The 15830-nt window shown below is 52.9% G+C and overlaps 2 protein-coding genes across 3 annotated transcripts in view; one reads left to right on the top strand and one right to left on the bottom strand.

Annotated features, from left to right (window-relative positions):
* The first annotated feature begins 827 nt into the window (after positions 1 to 827).
* On the top strand, positions 828 to 8487 carry AWAT2 (acyl-CoA wax alcohol acyltransferase 2). The gene is made up of 7 exons (XM_045994453.1): positions 828 to 912; positions 5734 to 5844; positions 6448 to 6518; positions 6769 to 6973; positions 7210 to 7384; positions 7915 to 8114; positions 8333 to 8487. The coding sequence occupies exons 1-7, from the start codon at positions 828 to 830 to the stop codon at positions 8485 to 8487; spliced, it is 1002 nt and encodes a 333-aa protein (XP_045850409.1).
* A 4668-nt stretch (positions 8488 to 13155) lies between these two features.
* EDA (ectodysplasin A) overlaps positions 13156 to 15830 on the bottom strand; it is a 473959-nt gene continuing 471284 nt past the window's right edge. Inside the window, exons 7-8 of one of the 2 annotated variants that reach the window (XM_045995312.1) lie at positions 15567 to 15697; positions 13156 to 13780 (exon numbers count right to left, since the gene is read on the bottom strand). In XM_045995312.1, coding sequence (XP_045851268.1) covers positions 13529 to 13780; positions 15567 to 15697 — 383 coding nt within the window. In that variant the 3' untranslated portion in view covers positions 13156 to 13528. The remainder of the gene's footprint in view (positions 13781 to 15566; positions 15698 to 15830) is intronic. The other variant, XM_045995313.1, reaches the window with a different exon arrangement.

Raw genomic sequence — 15830 nt, 5'->3', positions numbered from 1 at the left:
TTAAGCGTACACTTACCGAGCTTTGACAAACGAGTTTTTGACCTGTGTAACTCAAAGCTCTGTCAAGATGGAGAACATCGTCATCAGCCCCAAAATTTCAATCATGCCCCTTTCTAGTTATTTCGCTAGCAGGGCAACCACTACTCTGATGTTTTTCACCATAGATTATTTTTTGCCTCTTCTGGAATTCCATGTACACAGAATAATTTGATAGGTGCTCACATTTATTTATTCATTCCACACAAAAATTTATTCAACACCTACCCGACGCTCGTAGACCTATACCTGATGTCTGTTCATGGGGAGTAATGAGTTCTCTGGGACTGACCAAATTACTGAAAGTGTTTCTAGGCATGGCCTCTGTCTTCCTCTCTTGTTCCCTTGCAATTCCATTGTCTCTGAGAGACCATACACACAGCTGGGCCTCATAAATAGAAATGCAGACCACTGGGTTCCTGGCTGCCCGCCTCTCTCCCCGTCCACCCGGGCCCTGGAGGACCCTGGTCAACCACAAGCCCCTCCCACTCACTTCCCACACCCAGAGCTTCATTGACCTTTCTCTGCGCAGGTGAGCCAGGGTGTGTCACAATCTCAGCCGAGGCTGTGCCCAAATGGGTAAAAGTGCCCGTGGGTAGACAGCTGGAAGGAGCTGGGCAAGCAGAGGTGACATGTGTCCCTGCTGTCATGTGTAGGGGTGGGGGGGTGGAGACTAGTGGGGGGCTGGCGCACAAAGCATGAAGAGAAGAAACCTCAAAGGCTTCTGAGCAACAGGGGCTGGGAAGCCAAAGGAGCAGCACTTACCTGGAGCCTCTGAAACCCTGAACACGATGCTCTTGCCCTCCAAAAAGGACCTTAAGACTGCCCTGGAGGTTTTTGCTGTTTTCCAGTGGGCCTTGAGTATCTTACTCATTGGTGAGTCTTCAGCCTTCCATAGGGTGATCACCTGGTGTGGTCTGCCCAGGACTGAGGAGTTTTAGGGTTGAGCGTGGTTTTGAATGCCAAAACCTGGGTTGTCCCAGACAAATCCGGGTGACTAGTCACCTCAGCGTCTCGCCTGACTTGCCGGGGCACAGTACTCGTGGAATATCTGTCTGTCGTACACGAGAGTATGTGTGGGTGTGTGCCTATGCGGGGGTGCGTGTGCGTCTGCAAACGAGCCTTGATGCCAATGTGTATGGAAAGCCCTCCTGTGTCTACACTGGGGCATGCAGGGCATGTGTGGGGAAGATGGGGAGCAGTGTCATTGAGGTTCCTCGAGGAAAAGGACTTAGCTACAACCTCATGAAACTTGAGCAGCTGCCTGGTGGTGGACAGAGGCTCTGAAAGCCCATTGCCTGGAGCCGTTCATCCATCTATCCAGCCATTTCCCCCCACTGTCTACACCACAATTGCTTTGTGTTCTGGGTTTTAGAGAAATGCAACCCTGTGTGTGTGTGTGTGTGTGTTTGAGTGGGTGGGGGGAAGCTGGAAAAAAATTCTTGTTTGTCAGGTGGTCTAGGTGAGGACAAGCAGGAGGCAAGGGTGTGAACCAATGATCTTGTAAGATAGCTGGGAAGGAAGAATGCAAGTAGGCCTTGGGAATCCGGGGCTTGCTAGTCAATCGGGAGAGTGGGCTAGAGGACAGGGAATGGGAAGCTCGGAGGCCTGCCTGGAGTGGACACCAGGACCCCTCTGTGCTGAAAGAGCAGTGTTACTCTAGGAATGATTAGCAGTCAGACCTGGAAGAGCCCAGCAGAAAGGAATTCATATGTATTCATGACTTTGTACCAGGTATTTTCACACCTATTATTTCCTCGTAGCCTCCTGCCAGCCTTATGAGGTAGAAGCTATCATTATGCATAATAATATATACTAATAGCTACACACACGTAATAAGCATGAATAATATTAGCTAACATTAATTGCACCCTGTTTTCCTGTCAGGCACTGTTCTAAGACCCTTGTGTGGCTAATAAGCTCCATTTGTACAGATGAGGGTGCTAAGGGGCCCGAGGCATTAAGTGGTCTGTCCAAGATCACAGAGTTTAGGAAACCGAGGGGCTGGCCTGGGAGTTGAGCCCACAAGGACCTAATTCCAGCCAGTGAGATCTTTTCCTACCTATTGCACTGGCTCGTTCACCGCTGATCCTTGCAGCTGGGTCTGGGCATGTCCCCAGAGCACATACTAAGCCAGAGGGTGCTCTAATCCCTAATTGTCTCATTTAAGTTTCTGTTCACTGCCCATTCACGACCTTTTTCCATTTTTCTCCTGAATGAGTTGACTCTTGAAGGGCACGTAGGAAGTCGGGGAAGAAAGACGAGTGTTCGGGGCAGCACGTGGGTAACCCGAGGCAAGGCTAGGATGGGGAGAGTGTAAAGCATCCAACGAGCTGTGGGTGGTGAAGTGGGGTGAGGGGCAAGAGGCCCAGAACTGACGCCTGATGTGTATCAATAAATGAATGGGAGAGAGAAGAGGATGCTAGAGAAGCAGACAGGGGATGATTTTGCCAAGCACTGCCAACTAAGGAAAAGAATTTGGGCTTTCTCCCGAGGGCCATGGGGGAGCCGTGATAGGGTTTGGCACAGGGCAACAACGTCGGGTTTGTGTTTTCAAGAGCTCACTCTTGCTCTGTATAGCGCACTGGTTCTGGGAAGAGGCTGTTGTCTGTATCCGTCTAGGAAGAGGGATGCACACAGGAGGGAGGAAAGGGGAGACTGGAGAAACTGGAATGGAATTAATATGGCCTGATGATCAGAAGACACGTGCGACAAAGATGGAAGAGGCAAGACAGAGGGAGGGCATAGGGCCTGCTGTGAGGGGGCAGAGGAGGCCAAAGGAGGAGAGCGGCTGGAAGGAACATTAGTACAGGGAGAAAACTGTGCCAGGGAACCCTTCATTACAGTCCAGTGGTGGGGCATACAGAGAGGTGGTGTGGAGCAGGTAGAAGGGCTCTAGGCCTGGGCCTAAGGAGATGGAGGTTCCAGTGCTCCCCCGATCCGTGTCAGCTCACGTGGGGTGGGTGAAGCCTTCCCAGCTCTTCACCCTATGTATGGATTCATATCTCTTTGGACTCTGAAGGTCTCGAGAAGAGACCCTTGCACTAAGTCTCTGACGAAGAGAAGACAGACAAGGGCCGTGAGAGTCCCAGTCTGGGCTAAAGTTCAACGACTTGTCAGAGCTCACACTCGTGGGAAATGGCGGATCTGGAACTCATCTCACTGCCCACGCATTCCACCTGAGGCCACACTGCCTCACAAGATGTCCCCGACACTGTCTAGGTTAAGCAAAGCCTCAGGGAAACAGGGAGGTCTCTTCTGGACTAGACCCATTCCTCTCTTTATTTCTCGAGAAAGTCCAGTAGTCTTAGGGCAAATCAAAAGGCTAAAACCATGGGCCTTAGATCTGTTCCCTAGAGGCAGTCACTTCTAGATCTTTCTTCTGGTATTTATCTCCAGGTTCCTACATTTTACTACTTAAGATTTCTACAGATTACCATGGTATTTCTGACTGGATGGCTTTAGATGTTGTCACTGATTTCCTGATGTGGAAGATGAGATTTTGGCTCTACCTGCTGTTGCTAGATCTTTCTTCTTCCTCCATCCTCCCGAGACTGTAATAGTTTGGCTCAATGCCTAACTATGACTGGGAATATGACTAGTGGAGCCATTTTGTATACTGAGAGCCTATTTCCTTGCCTGTGACAACTTTCTGTTTTCCATGGAACCATTGTTGCCTCATTCTAAATTTCTTTTGTTATCTATCAGATATCCATTAACTACACCAAGTCATCTTTGAAGCCTCCACAGACGTAGTTATCTCTCCATATGTGTGAACACATCAGGAATCTATAGGTCCTCCCCCACTGCTTATTTCCTGGAGGATATGGCTACTGGAACTCAGCATCATCTTGTTACAAAGCATTGGTCTTCTTAACGCACAGCTCTCACCTCCAGGGCCCTTGAGGTACCACGGGTGCACAATTTAAGAAGGTGCTCACTCTCCAGGTTGTGCGAGTGTTGGGTCAGTACTTGCTTGACCCTGGGAGTGTTTTCTTCCATTTTGTGCCCTAGGGACCTGGCTCACTTTGCCCTAGTCCTGGGCCTGGTCATTTCCTCCCTCCGTTGTCTCCTTCCCTGCCCCCTGCTCCGATCCCATGCCTTCCTCTGTCTTGGCTGACTCCCTTATCTTGATGGAGCCCATCTTCCAGTAGTTTCCTGAGAAAGAGACATGGGAGACAAACCATCTCAGACTGTATGTCTGAGATTGTCTTGATTCTACTTTTATGCTTGATTAATAATTTGGCTGCATACCGAGTTCCTCTTAGCTGTCTGTGTTGAGTCCAAGTGTCTGAGTCTAGAGTCTCTTTGGTTCCATTTGTGGAGAGTAGTCCTTCCCATTGTCCAACTGTGTAGGGGAGGGAAGGGGACCTGGAGCTCTAACTACCTCTTCAGTGGACTCTCAGTCAAGGCCTGTGCCTCACACTGCTTTTGTGTGACACCTGCTGGCTCTAGATTCTGAGTGTTTCCCAGATTCTCCAGCACAAACAGGCTTGGTCCTATAACCATTTCCCAGGTGGGTGACAGGTTTCAGTTTTCTTTGTCTGAAGTCAGTTACTGCCTCCTTCATCTACTTTCCAGCATGCGAATATCCTGCTGGCATCTCTTGTCCACTGTTGTTGGTCTCTGTCGATTTCATTGCAGAGCTGTATCTTTTAAAAACACTCTTAGGGGGGGTGCCTGGGTGGCTCAGTTGGTTGGGCGTCTGCCTTTGGCTTGGGTCATGGTCCCGGGGATCGAGCCCCGTGTCGGGCTCCCTGCTCAGTGGAGAGCCTGCTTCTCCCTCTCCTGCTCACCCTGCTTGTGTTCCCTCTCTTGCTGTCTCTCTCTCTCTCTGTCAAATAAATAAATCTTAAAAACAACAACAACAGACTCTTGGGGTAATTTTCATGAGGCCTTGGCAAGGAGTCAAGGTAGAAAAAAGAAAAAAAACAGCTTGTGTTCAGTCTGCCACGCTCAGTTAGAAGTGTGTCCTGTCTTTTCTAGCCTTTGCTTTTACTCACTTTCTCTCACAGCTAGCTGTCTTAGTCACAGCTGTTTTTAAAATGGAGTCCGGTCATATCTCTGAGTGTGGTTCCCTAGGAATCGTCTCCATGAAGTCCATCCTAACTACTCTACCCCACAGTGCTCCCGTCTCACTGGAGCCTGACACAGCCCAGGTCCTTATTGGGTCCCAGCTTGCGTTGTCTTTTGTTTCTCATTTGCCAACTTGTGTGCTCCCAGCCGGGCTGAAGTTGGGTCTTCTCTTTCTCTGGTATTCCCTCCACTGATGCCTCACAGAGAAGATCTGGAGAGAAAAATGTGATCCAGGGGAAAACCGTTCCTGACTCTGTCTTTCCTGGACTCCCAGCCTCTGATGGTTAGATCTTAGACAGCGCGGCCCATCGGTGACTCCCAGCTGTTGAACACAGCTCAGAGCAGGGCCAGGGCAGGTCCTGGGGAGCAGACGGCTTACAGCATGGGACACAACTGGAGAGGAAAGCACCTTGCCTTCCAGATCCAAAACAGGGGTCCCTAGGACAGACAGGAGAGGGAGGGCTGGGGACATGGGCATGCAGACCTGTGCTAGGGTGAGGAAGCAGGAGTGTTCGGTGAGTGTGGGTGAGTGTGTGTAAGCTTGGGTGGAGAGTCCCCGGAGGGAGGGCAAGTAGGGAGGACTGTTTACAATTCATTAACTCTGGGCTGAGCTCCCTCCAGGCCTCACCGTAATCTCTGTCAACATCTACCTGGTGCTGTTCACGTCATACTGGCCCATCACTGTGCTCCTTCTCAGCTGGCTGGCTTTCGACTGGAAGACACCTCAGCGAGGTAAGAGCCCCTCTGGGGCTGTGTTGCCACTGGCCACACGCTCTCTTCTCTCTTCTTCTCATAGTCCTGAGAGGCTCTGGTCAACTCCCAGGTGGCCCTTTAGCTTGTCTCCGCTCCCTGGGTTAGAGAAGCTAAGGGAAAAAGCCTTTTCAAAATGCTGGAAAGGCCCAAAATGGACCCGGAGTGGGTTCAGGGAAAAGCAGTGGTTAGAGCAGCAAGCTGGGCCTGTCCTAAATCAGCCCTGATGTGACATCACTAGCCCCGGTTGTTGCTTACAAGGCCAGGTGACAGCAGGGGGTGAGGGGATACCCTGCAGCTGGCCCAGAGGGGCTCTGGAGGAGACAATGGGGGTGGACAAAATGTGGCTACTGGGGCACCTGTGTGGCTCAGTCATTAAGCGTCTGCCTTCAGCTCGGGTCATGATCCCAGAGTCCTGGGATCGAGCCCTGCATTGGGCTCCCTGCTCAGGGAGAGCCTGTTTCTCCCTCTTCTCTGCTGCTTGTGTTCCCGATCTCGCTGTGTCTCTCTGTCAAATAAATAAATAAAATCTTAAAAACAAAACAAAACAAAACAAAAACGTGGCTACTTTAGCTCTGTTTTCAGGGGGCCGCCGGATTGACTGGATGAGGAGATGGTGCATATGGAAACAGTACTGTGATTACTTCCCCCTCAAGGTGAATAGCCCCAGGTCCCCCCACCCCTATCTTGGGTCCTGGGCCCAGGCCCAACTCTGGGCCAGCAGTTGGGCCACGGTGGAGGTTGGGGGCATCATTCCCATTGAGCCTCATGTGAATGATGCCCCCATCACTGTGTGTTACCCACCTGCCTGGCTGGACATGGCCATAATTACCCTGCCTGGGCTCTGGCCGGAAGAGGAGTACCCTTCCTTGGCTATTCCCCTCCTGACTCCCCTCTCCTCCACAGCTTTTGAAGACTCATGATATCTCCCCCAACCACAACTACATCCTTGTGTGCCACCCTCATGGGTTCTTGTCCCACTCATGCTTTGGCCACTTTGCCACAGATACCTCAGGCTTCTCCAAGATCTTTCCCGGTATCACTCCTTATATTCTCACCCTGGGAGCCTTTTTCTGGGTGCCGGTTCTCAGAGAGTATGTCATGTCTTCAGGTGAGTTGGCTCCTAAGATGCAAAGCCAAAGGAAACATGGCTCCCCCAGGAAGAAGTGTTGGGGGAATGGGAGAGAGGCAAGACCAACTCGGTGATCCTCACCAGTCTTAGAAAGCTACCTTAGGCTCACCTGCCTGACACGAGGCTCTTCCCTCCTTTGAAGAGGTAGGGAGGAAAGTTAGGAGGTTGGGGAAGTGGCCAATGAGCTTTCGGTGTTTTCTGCCCCTCCCCTCCAGGGGCCTGCTCAGTGAGTCAAGCATCCATGGACTTTCTGCTCACACACAAAGGCAAAGGCAACATGCTGATTGTGGTGGTTGGTGGCCTGGCAGAGTGCAGCTACAGCATGCCGGGCTCTACTACACTGTTCTTGAAGAAACGGACTGGCTTTGTACGTGTGGCCCTTCATCATGGGTAAGGACAGCTCTGAAAGCCCAGCATGGAAGGAGTAAGAGATTTTTGAGGAAGTGATACTTAAAAAGGGAGGTAGAAAGCAGCCTCTATGTGGGAGTAGAGCCTGGGCTGGGTCCTCGAGGCATTTCTGCTTATGAGGAAAGGCTGGAGGGCCAGCCCTTGGCTCTTCTCCCTCACACTAGGCTCTCATCTGGGCCGGTCCCTCTATAAAAGGCCACTGGCCACAAGCTCATGTCAGAGAGAACCCAAACTGCTGTGTGGGTTAGAGGGAAGAAAGCCAAATGAAATGGCCCTTGGGTCTTCTCTTCCAGTGTTTCAGACCTGTAGCTTCACAGGAGGGTCTGGGACCTGCTTCCTTTAGCTTGCTGCTACTTTGCCCCCACGGGAAGCTTGGGGTAGACAGCGGGGCCCTCGCACTTAGTCTGGACCTCGGCCCCCCTAAGTCACAGGCTGAGAAGTCTAGAGGCAGACCCGGGGACTGCAGGTAGTCAGTGCATCTGGCCATCAAAGGATATGCCTTTCCTCTGCAGAGTTCCTCTAATCCCTGCCTATGCCTTTGGGGAGACAGACCTCTACAATCAGCACATTTTCACCCCTGGGGGCTTGGTGAATCGCTTCCAGAAGTGGGTTCAGCATATGACACACATCTACCCTTGTGCTTTCTATGGGCGCGGCCTCACGGAGAACTCCTGGGGCTTACTGCCCTTCGCCCGGCCTGTGACTACCATTGGTGAGTGAGCCTGCCCACTGGCAGCCATGTCTAGGATATCGGATCCACTTCCGGGGCTTCACCTTAGCTCTGGCTATGTCCAGATGCAGGGAGGTAGACTGGGATGAGGGGCATGGTGGGGGGGAAGGGTGAGGAGAACCTGGGCTTGCGGGCTGAGGCCCAGTCTGAGGAGTGAGCAGTTCTGATGCTTTTCGCTTCTTCTCTGTCTCCTCTGGCAGTCGGGAAGCCGTTACCACTGCCCAAGATTGAGAATGCAAGCGAGGAGACTGTGGCTAGATACCATGCACTCTACATCGATGCCCTACGCCAACTCTTTGACCAGCATAAGACCAAGTATGGCATCTCAGAGGACCAGGAACTGGTGGTTATTTGACAGACACCCCCAGCGGCTTCTTGGCCTAGGCTGGAAGGTCTTGAATTTGTGGAACAGGAGGACAGAAGTCACCTGTGGGCCTCCTCCTCCTGATCTGGCTAAGTCCTCGAAATGAGGAGGCCACTCTCTAGGCCTCGCTTCTTCCTTCATCTCTTGCCTCCTTCCAGCTCTTCTCTGCTTTTACCTTGGGGCTACCAGGGAAGTAGCCCCCAAAGGCAGGGAAAGCCCTAGCCGAGAGGTAGCCCAAAGTCTGCCTCACCCATGGCCGCTCAGCATCAGTACTGAGGAGAACAAGGGACAGAATAAAAAGCTCGTCTTCTGATACTGTTTGTGGTCCAACTCATCTGTTTTAAGGGCCTAGGGTCCCTGGGTTCATGGCTTTTTTCTCTAGCTCTCAAGCCACCCCATCTCCTGGCAGTGAGGCTCCTGCAGGACTGGGTGCCTTGGGAGCCTGTGTGCTTGGGAATTCAGGCTCCGCTGCCTTCAAGCCATGTGACACAGGACAATCTGTCATCTCTGAGGCTGAGCTTCTTCACCTGTAACATGGAACCCAGAATCTCTCCCTGCTCTGCTTACCTCAGAGGCTACTGGGAAGGCCAATGATACTGAATGTGATTGACCTCTGGAAATGGGACAGTTACCCCAAATTAGGCTCCTCCACTCATTCTGCCCATTTCCTATCCTTGAGCAGACTCTGCCCTCAATTTCATGGCATCGTGATGCTTAAAAGAAAGTGTACAGAGTAAGCTCTGGTCAGCAGCCCTTTGAACGTTAAAGTCGCCTTTCTACAGTTGGGTGACCTTGGGTGAGCTACTGAAACTCCCCGAGCATTGGTCTCCTCATCTGCCAAATGGGAGGTTACCTCATGGGGAGCTGGAGGCTGGATCTTCCCACGCTGTTAGGGCCTCAGGCCTGAGACGTCTGTCACAGATGCCATAATGTCAGGCTGAGAGAAGCTCCACGCTGTCTCTGCCCTCAGGACAGCGATTCTTTCCCACAGGACCTCTAACCTCCTGGACAAGTAGTGATGGGAAAAGACCTCAGGTGGTAGGGATGGGGGCGTGTGTGGTCTGGGACACACAGAGGATGTGAGAGGTTCTGACAGGAACCTTCAGCAACCTTTGGTTGCCCCCTCTGAAATGGGTGCCTTGGCCCCTCCCCAGGCTCACCTGTGGCGGCACATGCAAAGCGGCTCCTGACACACAGGAAGCACTTAAGTTGATTTCAAGAACAGGGGGGCGAAAGAAAAAAAAAAGCTTTATTTGCCAAGAACGGACCATTAATTTACACAAACTTACATCCCAGTTTATATACATTATATATAGTTTATATACATAGTATCTCACACTGGATGCCACCCCCCAAAGCAGCACTGGGCCTGCTCCAGGCCATTCTCACCACAAAGCCCACCCCCCCACCCCAGGTGGAAGTTTTTTGAATCAAGAAATGACACACCCCGAGTCCCCCTGGAGAGAGCTCCCACAGGCATTAAAAGAAACAAGCCACTTCCTTCTTTGTGCTCACTGTGGCCTAAGGGAGCCTTCGGGCCTGGAGGGAGGCCCAGGGAGAGCCTGGGTAGCCTAGGACTTCCTGCTATTGGGCCAGCCCAGAGCCTTCCAGTACAGAGACCACGGCAGGGAGAATGCCTGGGGGGAGGGGGAAAGAGTTCTGATGGCCCCAAGGGGACTCTCTCCTCTGCCTGGCCCGGGTTCCTGAAGGGAGCCCAGCACTTCCAGTCTTGAGTCTGGGGGTAGAAGAAGGGAGGGGTCGGTGCAGGACAGAGGCTGATCCACCTCCCCACTCCTTTGTCTGCAGGTCAGGGCTCGGTCACCTTGGCCAGATGTCCTTCCATCTCTGGGCCTCTAGGGCTGGCTCTAAAGTTCTCTGACTCTATCCGTATCCACTGGAAGTTACAGAAAACACACGTGCTTGCACAGGGATCCAACCTCTGCTCGCCTCCAGGCTTCTTAGCCCTTTCCTGCTTCGGTGAAAGGAATCTGGCTCAGGATGGATGAGGGGGGCTAGAAGGCAAAGATGACATTTCCCAAGGAATCAGGAGGTGAACAGCCCCAATGGCTGCCTTTTATGCCGGCCTTGGCTGCCGAAGCCCAAGCAGCTGGCCAAGGCCCCAGCCATGCAATTCTCCTTCAAACCTCTGCCATCTGCTTGCTCACAAATGTCCTCATCCCATTCCCTGTGCTAGCCCCGGCCCTCTGATGAACTCACGTCAGCGCCATTTCAGACCGTAAATCTATTCCCACATCCTCTTGCTAGTAAATTGTTTCACCACGTTGTTGATGAGTTTACTGCAACAGGGTCCCCAGCTGTCTATTGCTTCTGTCCTTGCCTCCTTCCCTCTAGTTCCTTTGGAGGTTTCACAATGAAGACAGGGTCCCATGCAAAAGCCCATTGCCCCTGTAATCCCCTCCCTATCTGGACCTCCGGATGGGAGTCAGAATGTCCTTTAGGGGTACAGTTAGGAAGCCTCCTCTTCCCCTCTCCTCACACACATCTGGCTTTAGAGCCAGGCCTCTCTCTGGGGCCTTTCCTCCATCAGGAGACATCCTGGTAGAACAAAGCCCTCCGTGGGATGTTAGGAAGAACCAAGGAGGCACTGAGTAGCTGTGGGAAGTGGACCAGTTCCCGTGACCTGTCTGTACGGTAACCAGTGGAGGCCCTTGCCCATGGCAGGGGCTCCAGTACCCGACAGGTGGGTGGAAGAGCATGAGGGGTGTAGTTCTGGGGATATTGGAGGCCTGCTGCTTCGACATGGTGCCGAGACAATTCTGACCACAAGAGCCCTAAGGCTGATGGCAGTTTGCCAAAGAAATGTCCTACTCTTTTTGCCACAAAGTCCCCGGGAACCAAAAGAACATCAAGGAATTACCATCAAGGAAAGAAAACAAGCACCTCTGGGTTTCTCTCTGGGATGCTGAAGGATCTGGGGTCCTTATTCCCATTTTTATTGGTTCTCTCTAGACTGCAAGTTCAATACAATGCTGCATAATGGAATAGCTTTGGAGGCGGACCTGGCCGAACCCCCCCCCCCCCCCCCCCCCGGGCAGTGGCTTAAACTGGTGGGGATCCTGGAAAAGCACCTCAGCTCTCCAGCCAGTCTACACAATGGGATTCATAGTATCCTCAAAGGAGATAATGAGAAAGTACTTTCCAGACTTTAAGGAGAGGTTCCCTTCAGTTCTTGCTACAGCTCAGGACTGTCTAAGGCACTTTCCAGGAGCCTGGGCCAGATGCATGCCTCAAGTTCACCCCACTTGGGGTTGCAAGACTGTCATTAGCAAACAGACAACGGTGGCATAGCCTGCCACTGTGGCCTGGACCTGCCATGAGGCGAGCATTATGGCTGTTTGGAAAGGGAAGGTACAGTGGAGATATGAGTACCAGTTCTTGGTGGATTTCAGCTGCCAGTAGGATAAGCCCCTTCTCCCCTCCCCTCCCCTCCCTTCTCCTCTCCCCTCCTTTCCTCTCCTCTCCTTTCATCTCCTCCAAAGGAAATTTGTTTCAGGAGCAAAAGTAGCAGAATGTACAACGTTGGCCCTCCCCAGTTTTGGGCTAGACCCAGCATCCAGAAACCAAGCTGGCCCCCAGCAGTGAGAGATCAGGCCCTTGAATGGTCCCACTATGTGATCCAGTGGGGAACTTGGGGTCAGGAGGTGGGTGGGTCGGTAAGGCATCTTTGGACCTGGCTACAGGGCAGAGCCTTGCCTGATGCCTAGATGCTGGCTTCTCTTGAGCCCAGATTCAGGTGATCGGCCCTGGAAACTCTGGTGATTCTGCTAGGGCTTTCTGAAGCCAGAGCGAGGAAAGGTGGGTCAGTAGGGCATTGGTGGCTGTCCTTTTGGATCGTACCTAGGCTCATGGCCACTTAGGTCACAGCAACCTTGAGAAGAAAAAAACCCACTTCTTGCCCTTTTGGGGTCAGGCAGAAAATTTCTGCCTTGCTGATGCCTAGGGGGAAGGCTGGGGTTGGGAATTTTTGTAGGCTATCGTGGAAGCTGCCTAAGTATTTGAATTTGAAGGGATTCCTGGAGGTAACCCAGTCCAACCCTTTGCCCCCAGACACAACTCGACTAGATGCATATTTGTGTCACTTAATAAACGGCAAAGACTCTTTGCACCCAGGTCATGGGAAGAGTGTCCCAGACTCACATAAGCACAGGTCCCAGGGGAGGCACCTGTCTTAGACAGAGGTAGGCTCTGTGGAGAAAGAAGACAGGAGTTCTGGTCCGGCTGGGAAAGGGGGCAATTGGAAGGGAACCCAGAGATTTTTCTGAGTGTAGAACATGGTTGTAAACAAAGTGGAAGACACGTCACCCCAAGTCTGCCTTCAGTTTCTTGCACAGGCGTCCGGTGGGGGGGGTGGTGGCCATTCCCTGCCAACCTCCTGTCCCCCAAAGCCCAGCAAGTTGCTGTGAGCTGGCTCGCAGTCTGAGTGGGAAGAGTGGGAAGAGCCCGCCTGCCCTGTTCCCCTGGACCCTGAGGCTTGGCAGGTTTCTCCCTGGGTCTCTGCCACCAGTGCCTGCCTTTCCCCTCCCCATCCATCTGCTTAGGCTTTACCACTCCCCTCCCGCCCCACCCTTGCCCCCAGCCCTACCCAAGAGAGGAACAGCAGCCTCTTTAGGGTCAGAGGCTTGCCCCCACAGTCTGGAGTCCACTTTTGCTTTCTCTTGCCTGCTGCCCTGGAATCCCCACCTTAGTGCAAGAAACAATCACTCTGACAAAAGCGACCTTGAGGTTGAAGAGTCAAGCCATAAGCCAGCTGACACAGAGCTGAGGAAGAAGGTCCTGCTTCCTACAAACCCTGGGGCTCCATCAACCCTCCTGTGAACTCAAGGTCATTCTGGAAAGTCAAGCGGGCCTCCTCATCATCCTGGAGTTACCAGGGAATAAATAGCCCTGGATTATTGATCTCTGTGGCTGCGACACCCATCACACCTCATTCCACAGCAGCACTGAGAGGTTCTGGGAGTCCTGGCTCCCAGCTCTGGGGCAGGGGCAGGAGTGAGCAGAAAGTGGGGGGAATCTAAGATGCAGGGGCCTCGCCCAGCCTGATGGCCCCAAAGAAGGTGGTGTGCTTGCTCATATTGATGGAGATGTCGGCATGTACCATCTTCACGGCAATCTTCTGCCTGGCTTTGAGGAGGCAGACCCCCGCGGTATAACAAGTGTTGTAGTTGGTCTTGCCTGTCTCAATGCTGCGGGTACACTGCAGAAAGGGCTTCTCGTCCACCACCACCTCGTAGCTGGCGAAGTCGGTGAAGTTGATGTAATAGACCTGGGTGAGAGGCAAGGAGAAGGGATTGGGGGAGAAACAAAGGAGAGAGTGGGGCCCTTCCCTGCCTGGGACCCATGGGACCTTCTCGGAGGAGCTGGCCTGTACACCTCGTGATGGGGGCAGTGCCACCTGAGGGCGTGTTCGCTGCCCTTTGTTGTTCCAAGGCAACAACAAAAGATGATGGGCTGATACACCCCACTCCCTCCGTACTCCATAGGGCTTGGGTGGCTGCAAAACTCTTTGCAAAAACTCGCTAGCTGTCAGCTCTGTCAAGGGTAGGATCCAGGCCTTTCTCACTCAGGTAGCTCCCCCAGCCCCTCCCCCGTCCTCCACCCTGCTCAGTCCCAGCAAGAGGCAACAGGGCTCTGCACACAGTAGGGGATCAATCAGTGCTATGGACAAATGGATACAAATTGACTTCCCATGCCTTGCCCCAAGGACTATTTGCAGCTGACCTTGGAAGTTGCTGATTCCTGAGAGAGGGCACGGTAACATCTTGCCATTTCTTTGGCTCTTTAGGGCGGCGAGCTTGCAGCTCACCCTCTCCTGTGACTGAATTTCTCTCCTGGATTTTTATGATGCCCCTTGGCCCCCTGATGATCAAGGAAACATCCGGAGAGATGGAGTGCTATCCCCATAAATGAGCTAAGGAATTTGGAAGGACAAAACCTAGGCCCCTGACTGTACTTTGTGGCCAGAGGGAAGTGCCAACCCATGTTCACTGGCCTGCTTTCAAGGGGGATTTTCCCAGTTTTCATGGCATTCAAGGCCTGGGGCCTCTCCCAATCTATTCTGGGCCTGGGAAATAACTCCAACCCAAGCTTTGATTCCCCCCCTCCCCCCCACACACAAAGGAGCTTAGAAGAAATGGTCTATGCCTATAAGATTATACCCATGTGCCCCCTGGGGATTGACACCCCCGCCGGGGGGGGGGGGCTATTGGTCATCCTCAATCACTTTATGAAAGGTTGTTCCCTCCATAGGCTCTTCAGGAGGGAGTAGTGTATACAGGTGCTGTATTTCTATGCCAGGATGGGTTGATCCAAAGCTTGTTAACCCACCTTCTCTGGCCACTCTCCCGAGAGACCCTTCTGTTGGCTCTGTAGTCCTTCTGTCCATCTGCCTACTCACTGCCCACCCAACAGAAGCCCCAGGGCTCAGCTAACCTCTAGTTCTGGGGCAAACAACAGGGGTGGGAGTGGCCGGGCAGACCTAGGGAGCAGATCCAGTGTGGGGCGGGGGAGGGCAAGGACAGAACTCCAGGGGCTGGGAGAATGGTGGCAGGATGGAGGACGGAATGGACAGACACAGAAAGGTGGACAGGAGAGGGAGAAAGAGGAAGGAAAGACCATCCCAAATAAATGGCTTTGAGGTGGAGAGAAAGCCTGCAGGAGCACTATTTAATGTGAAGCTAGCGGTGTTGGGGGCGGGGGGGGGGGAAGGGGGCACGCTCAGAGGATATATACTGACCCAGAGATGGAGTTTGGCAGTAGAATGGGGCACCGAGGGCCTGGGGCCCAGGAGGAGGGGATCAGATGGTGGGGGTGTGGAAGGGGTCCTTTTGCAGTTTTTTAAGGATAACCGGCTGTGGCTGGGGGGGACCCCAACCAAAACGGGCCCTTCTCTTTCCCCTTTTCAACTGCCTCCCAACGTAGCGCCCCCACCCCAGTCTCCCTAGAGAGCGAGGAAGTTAGCAGGTCTTGGCTGGCTCCACAGTGCCCCTATGTGGCCTGCACCGGATCTGCATTCTGGATATAAGAAGAGTTAGGCCTGAGACCGTACTCACTTCTACCTGACTATAGATGAAGTAGGTGCCGTCCACCAGTACCTCCAGCTCCCCGCTGCGGGGATGTAGCTTAAACACCTTGGGGTTCAAGGTGATGCGAGACCAGTCATTGAGCACTCCACCTGAAAGATCTCAGTATGAGAGAAGGGCAGTCACTCAGTACATGTCCGAAGAATCCGGGCAACAGAAACAAGAAACAGAGAGCAGCACCCCTCCCCACCCCCACCCAGATCCCAGTGCAATGTGGACAGCCTCAGAGGCCAA

The sequence above is a fragment of the Meles meles genome, chromosome X, assembly GCF_922984935.1.
Source record: "Meles meles chromosome X, mMelMel3.1 paternal haplotype, whole genome shotgun sequence".
Classification (NCBI taxonomy): Eukaryota; Metazoa; Chordata; class Mammalia; order Carnivora; family Mustelidae; genus Meles; species Meles meles.
Note: the sequence above shows the minus strand (reverse complement) of the source record. Positions and strands in the feature narration are given on the sequence as shown.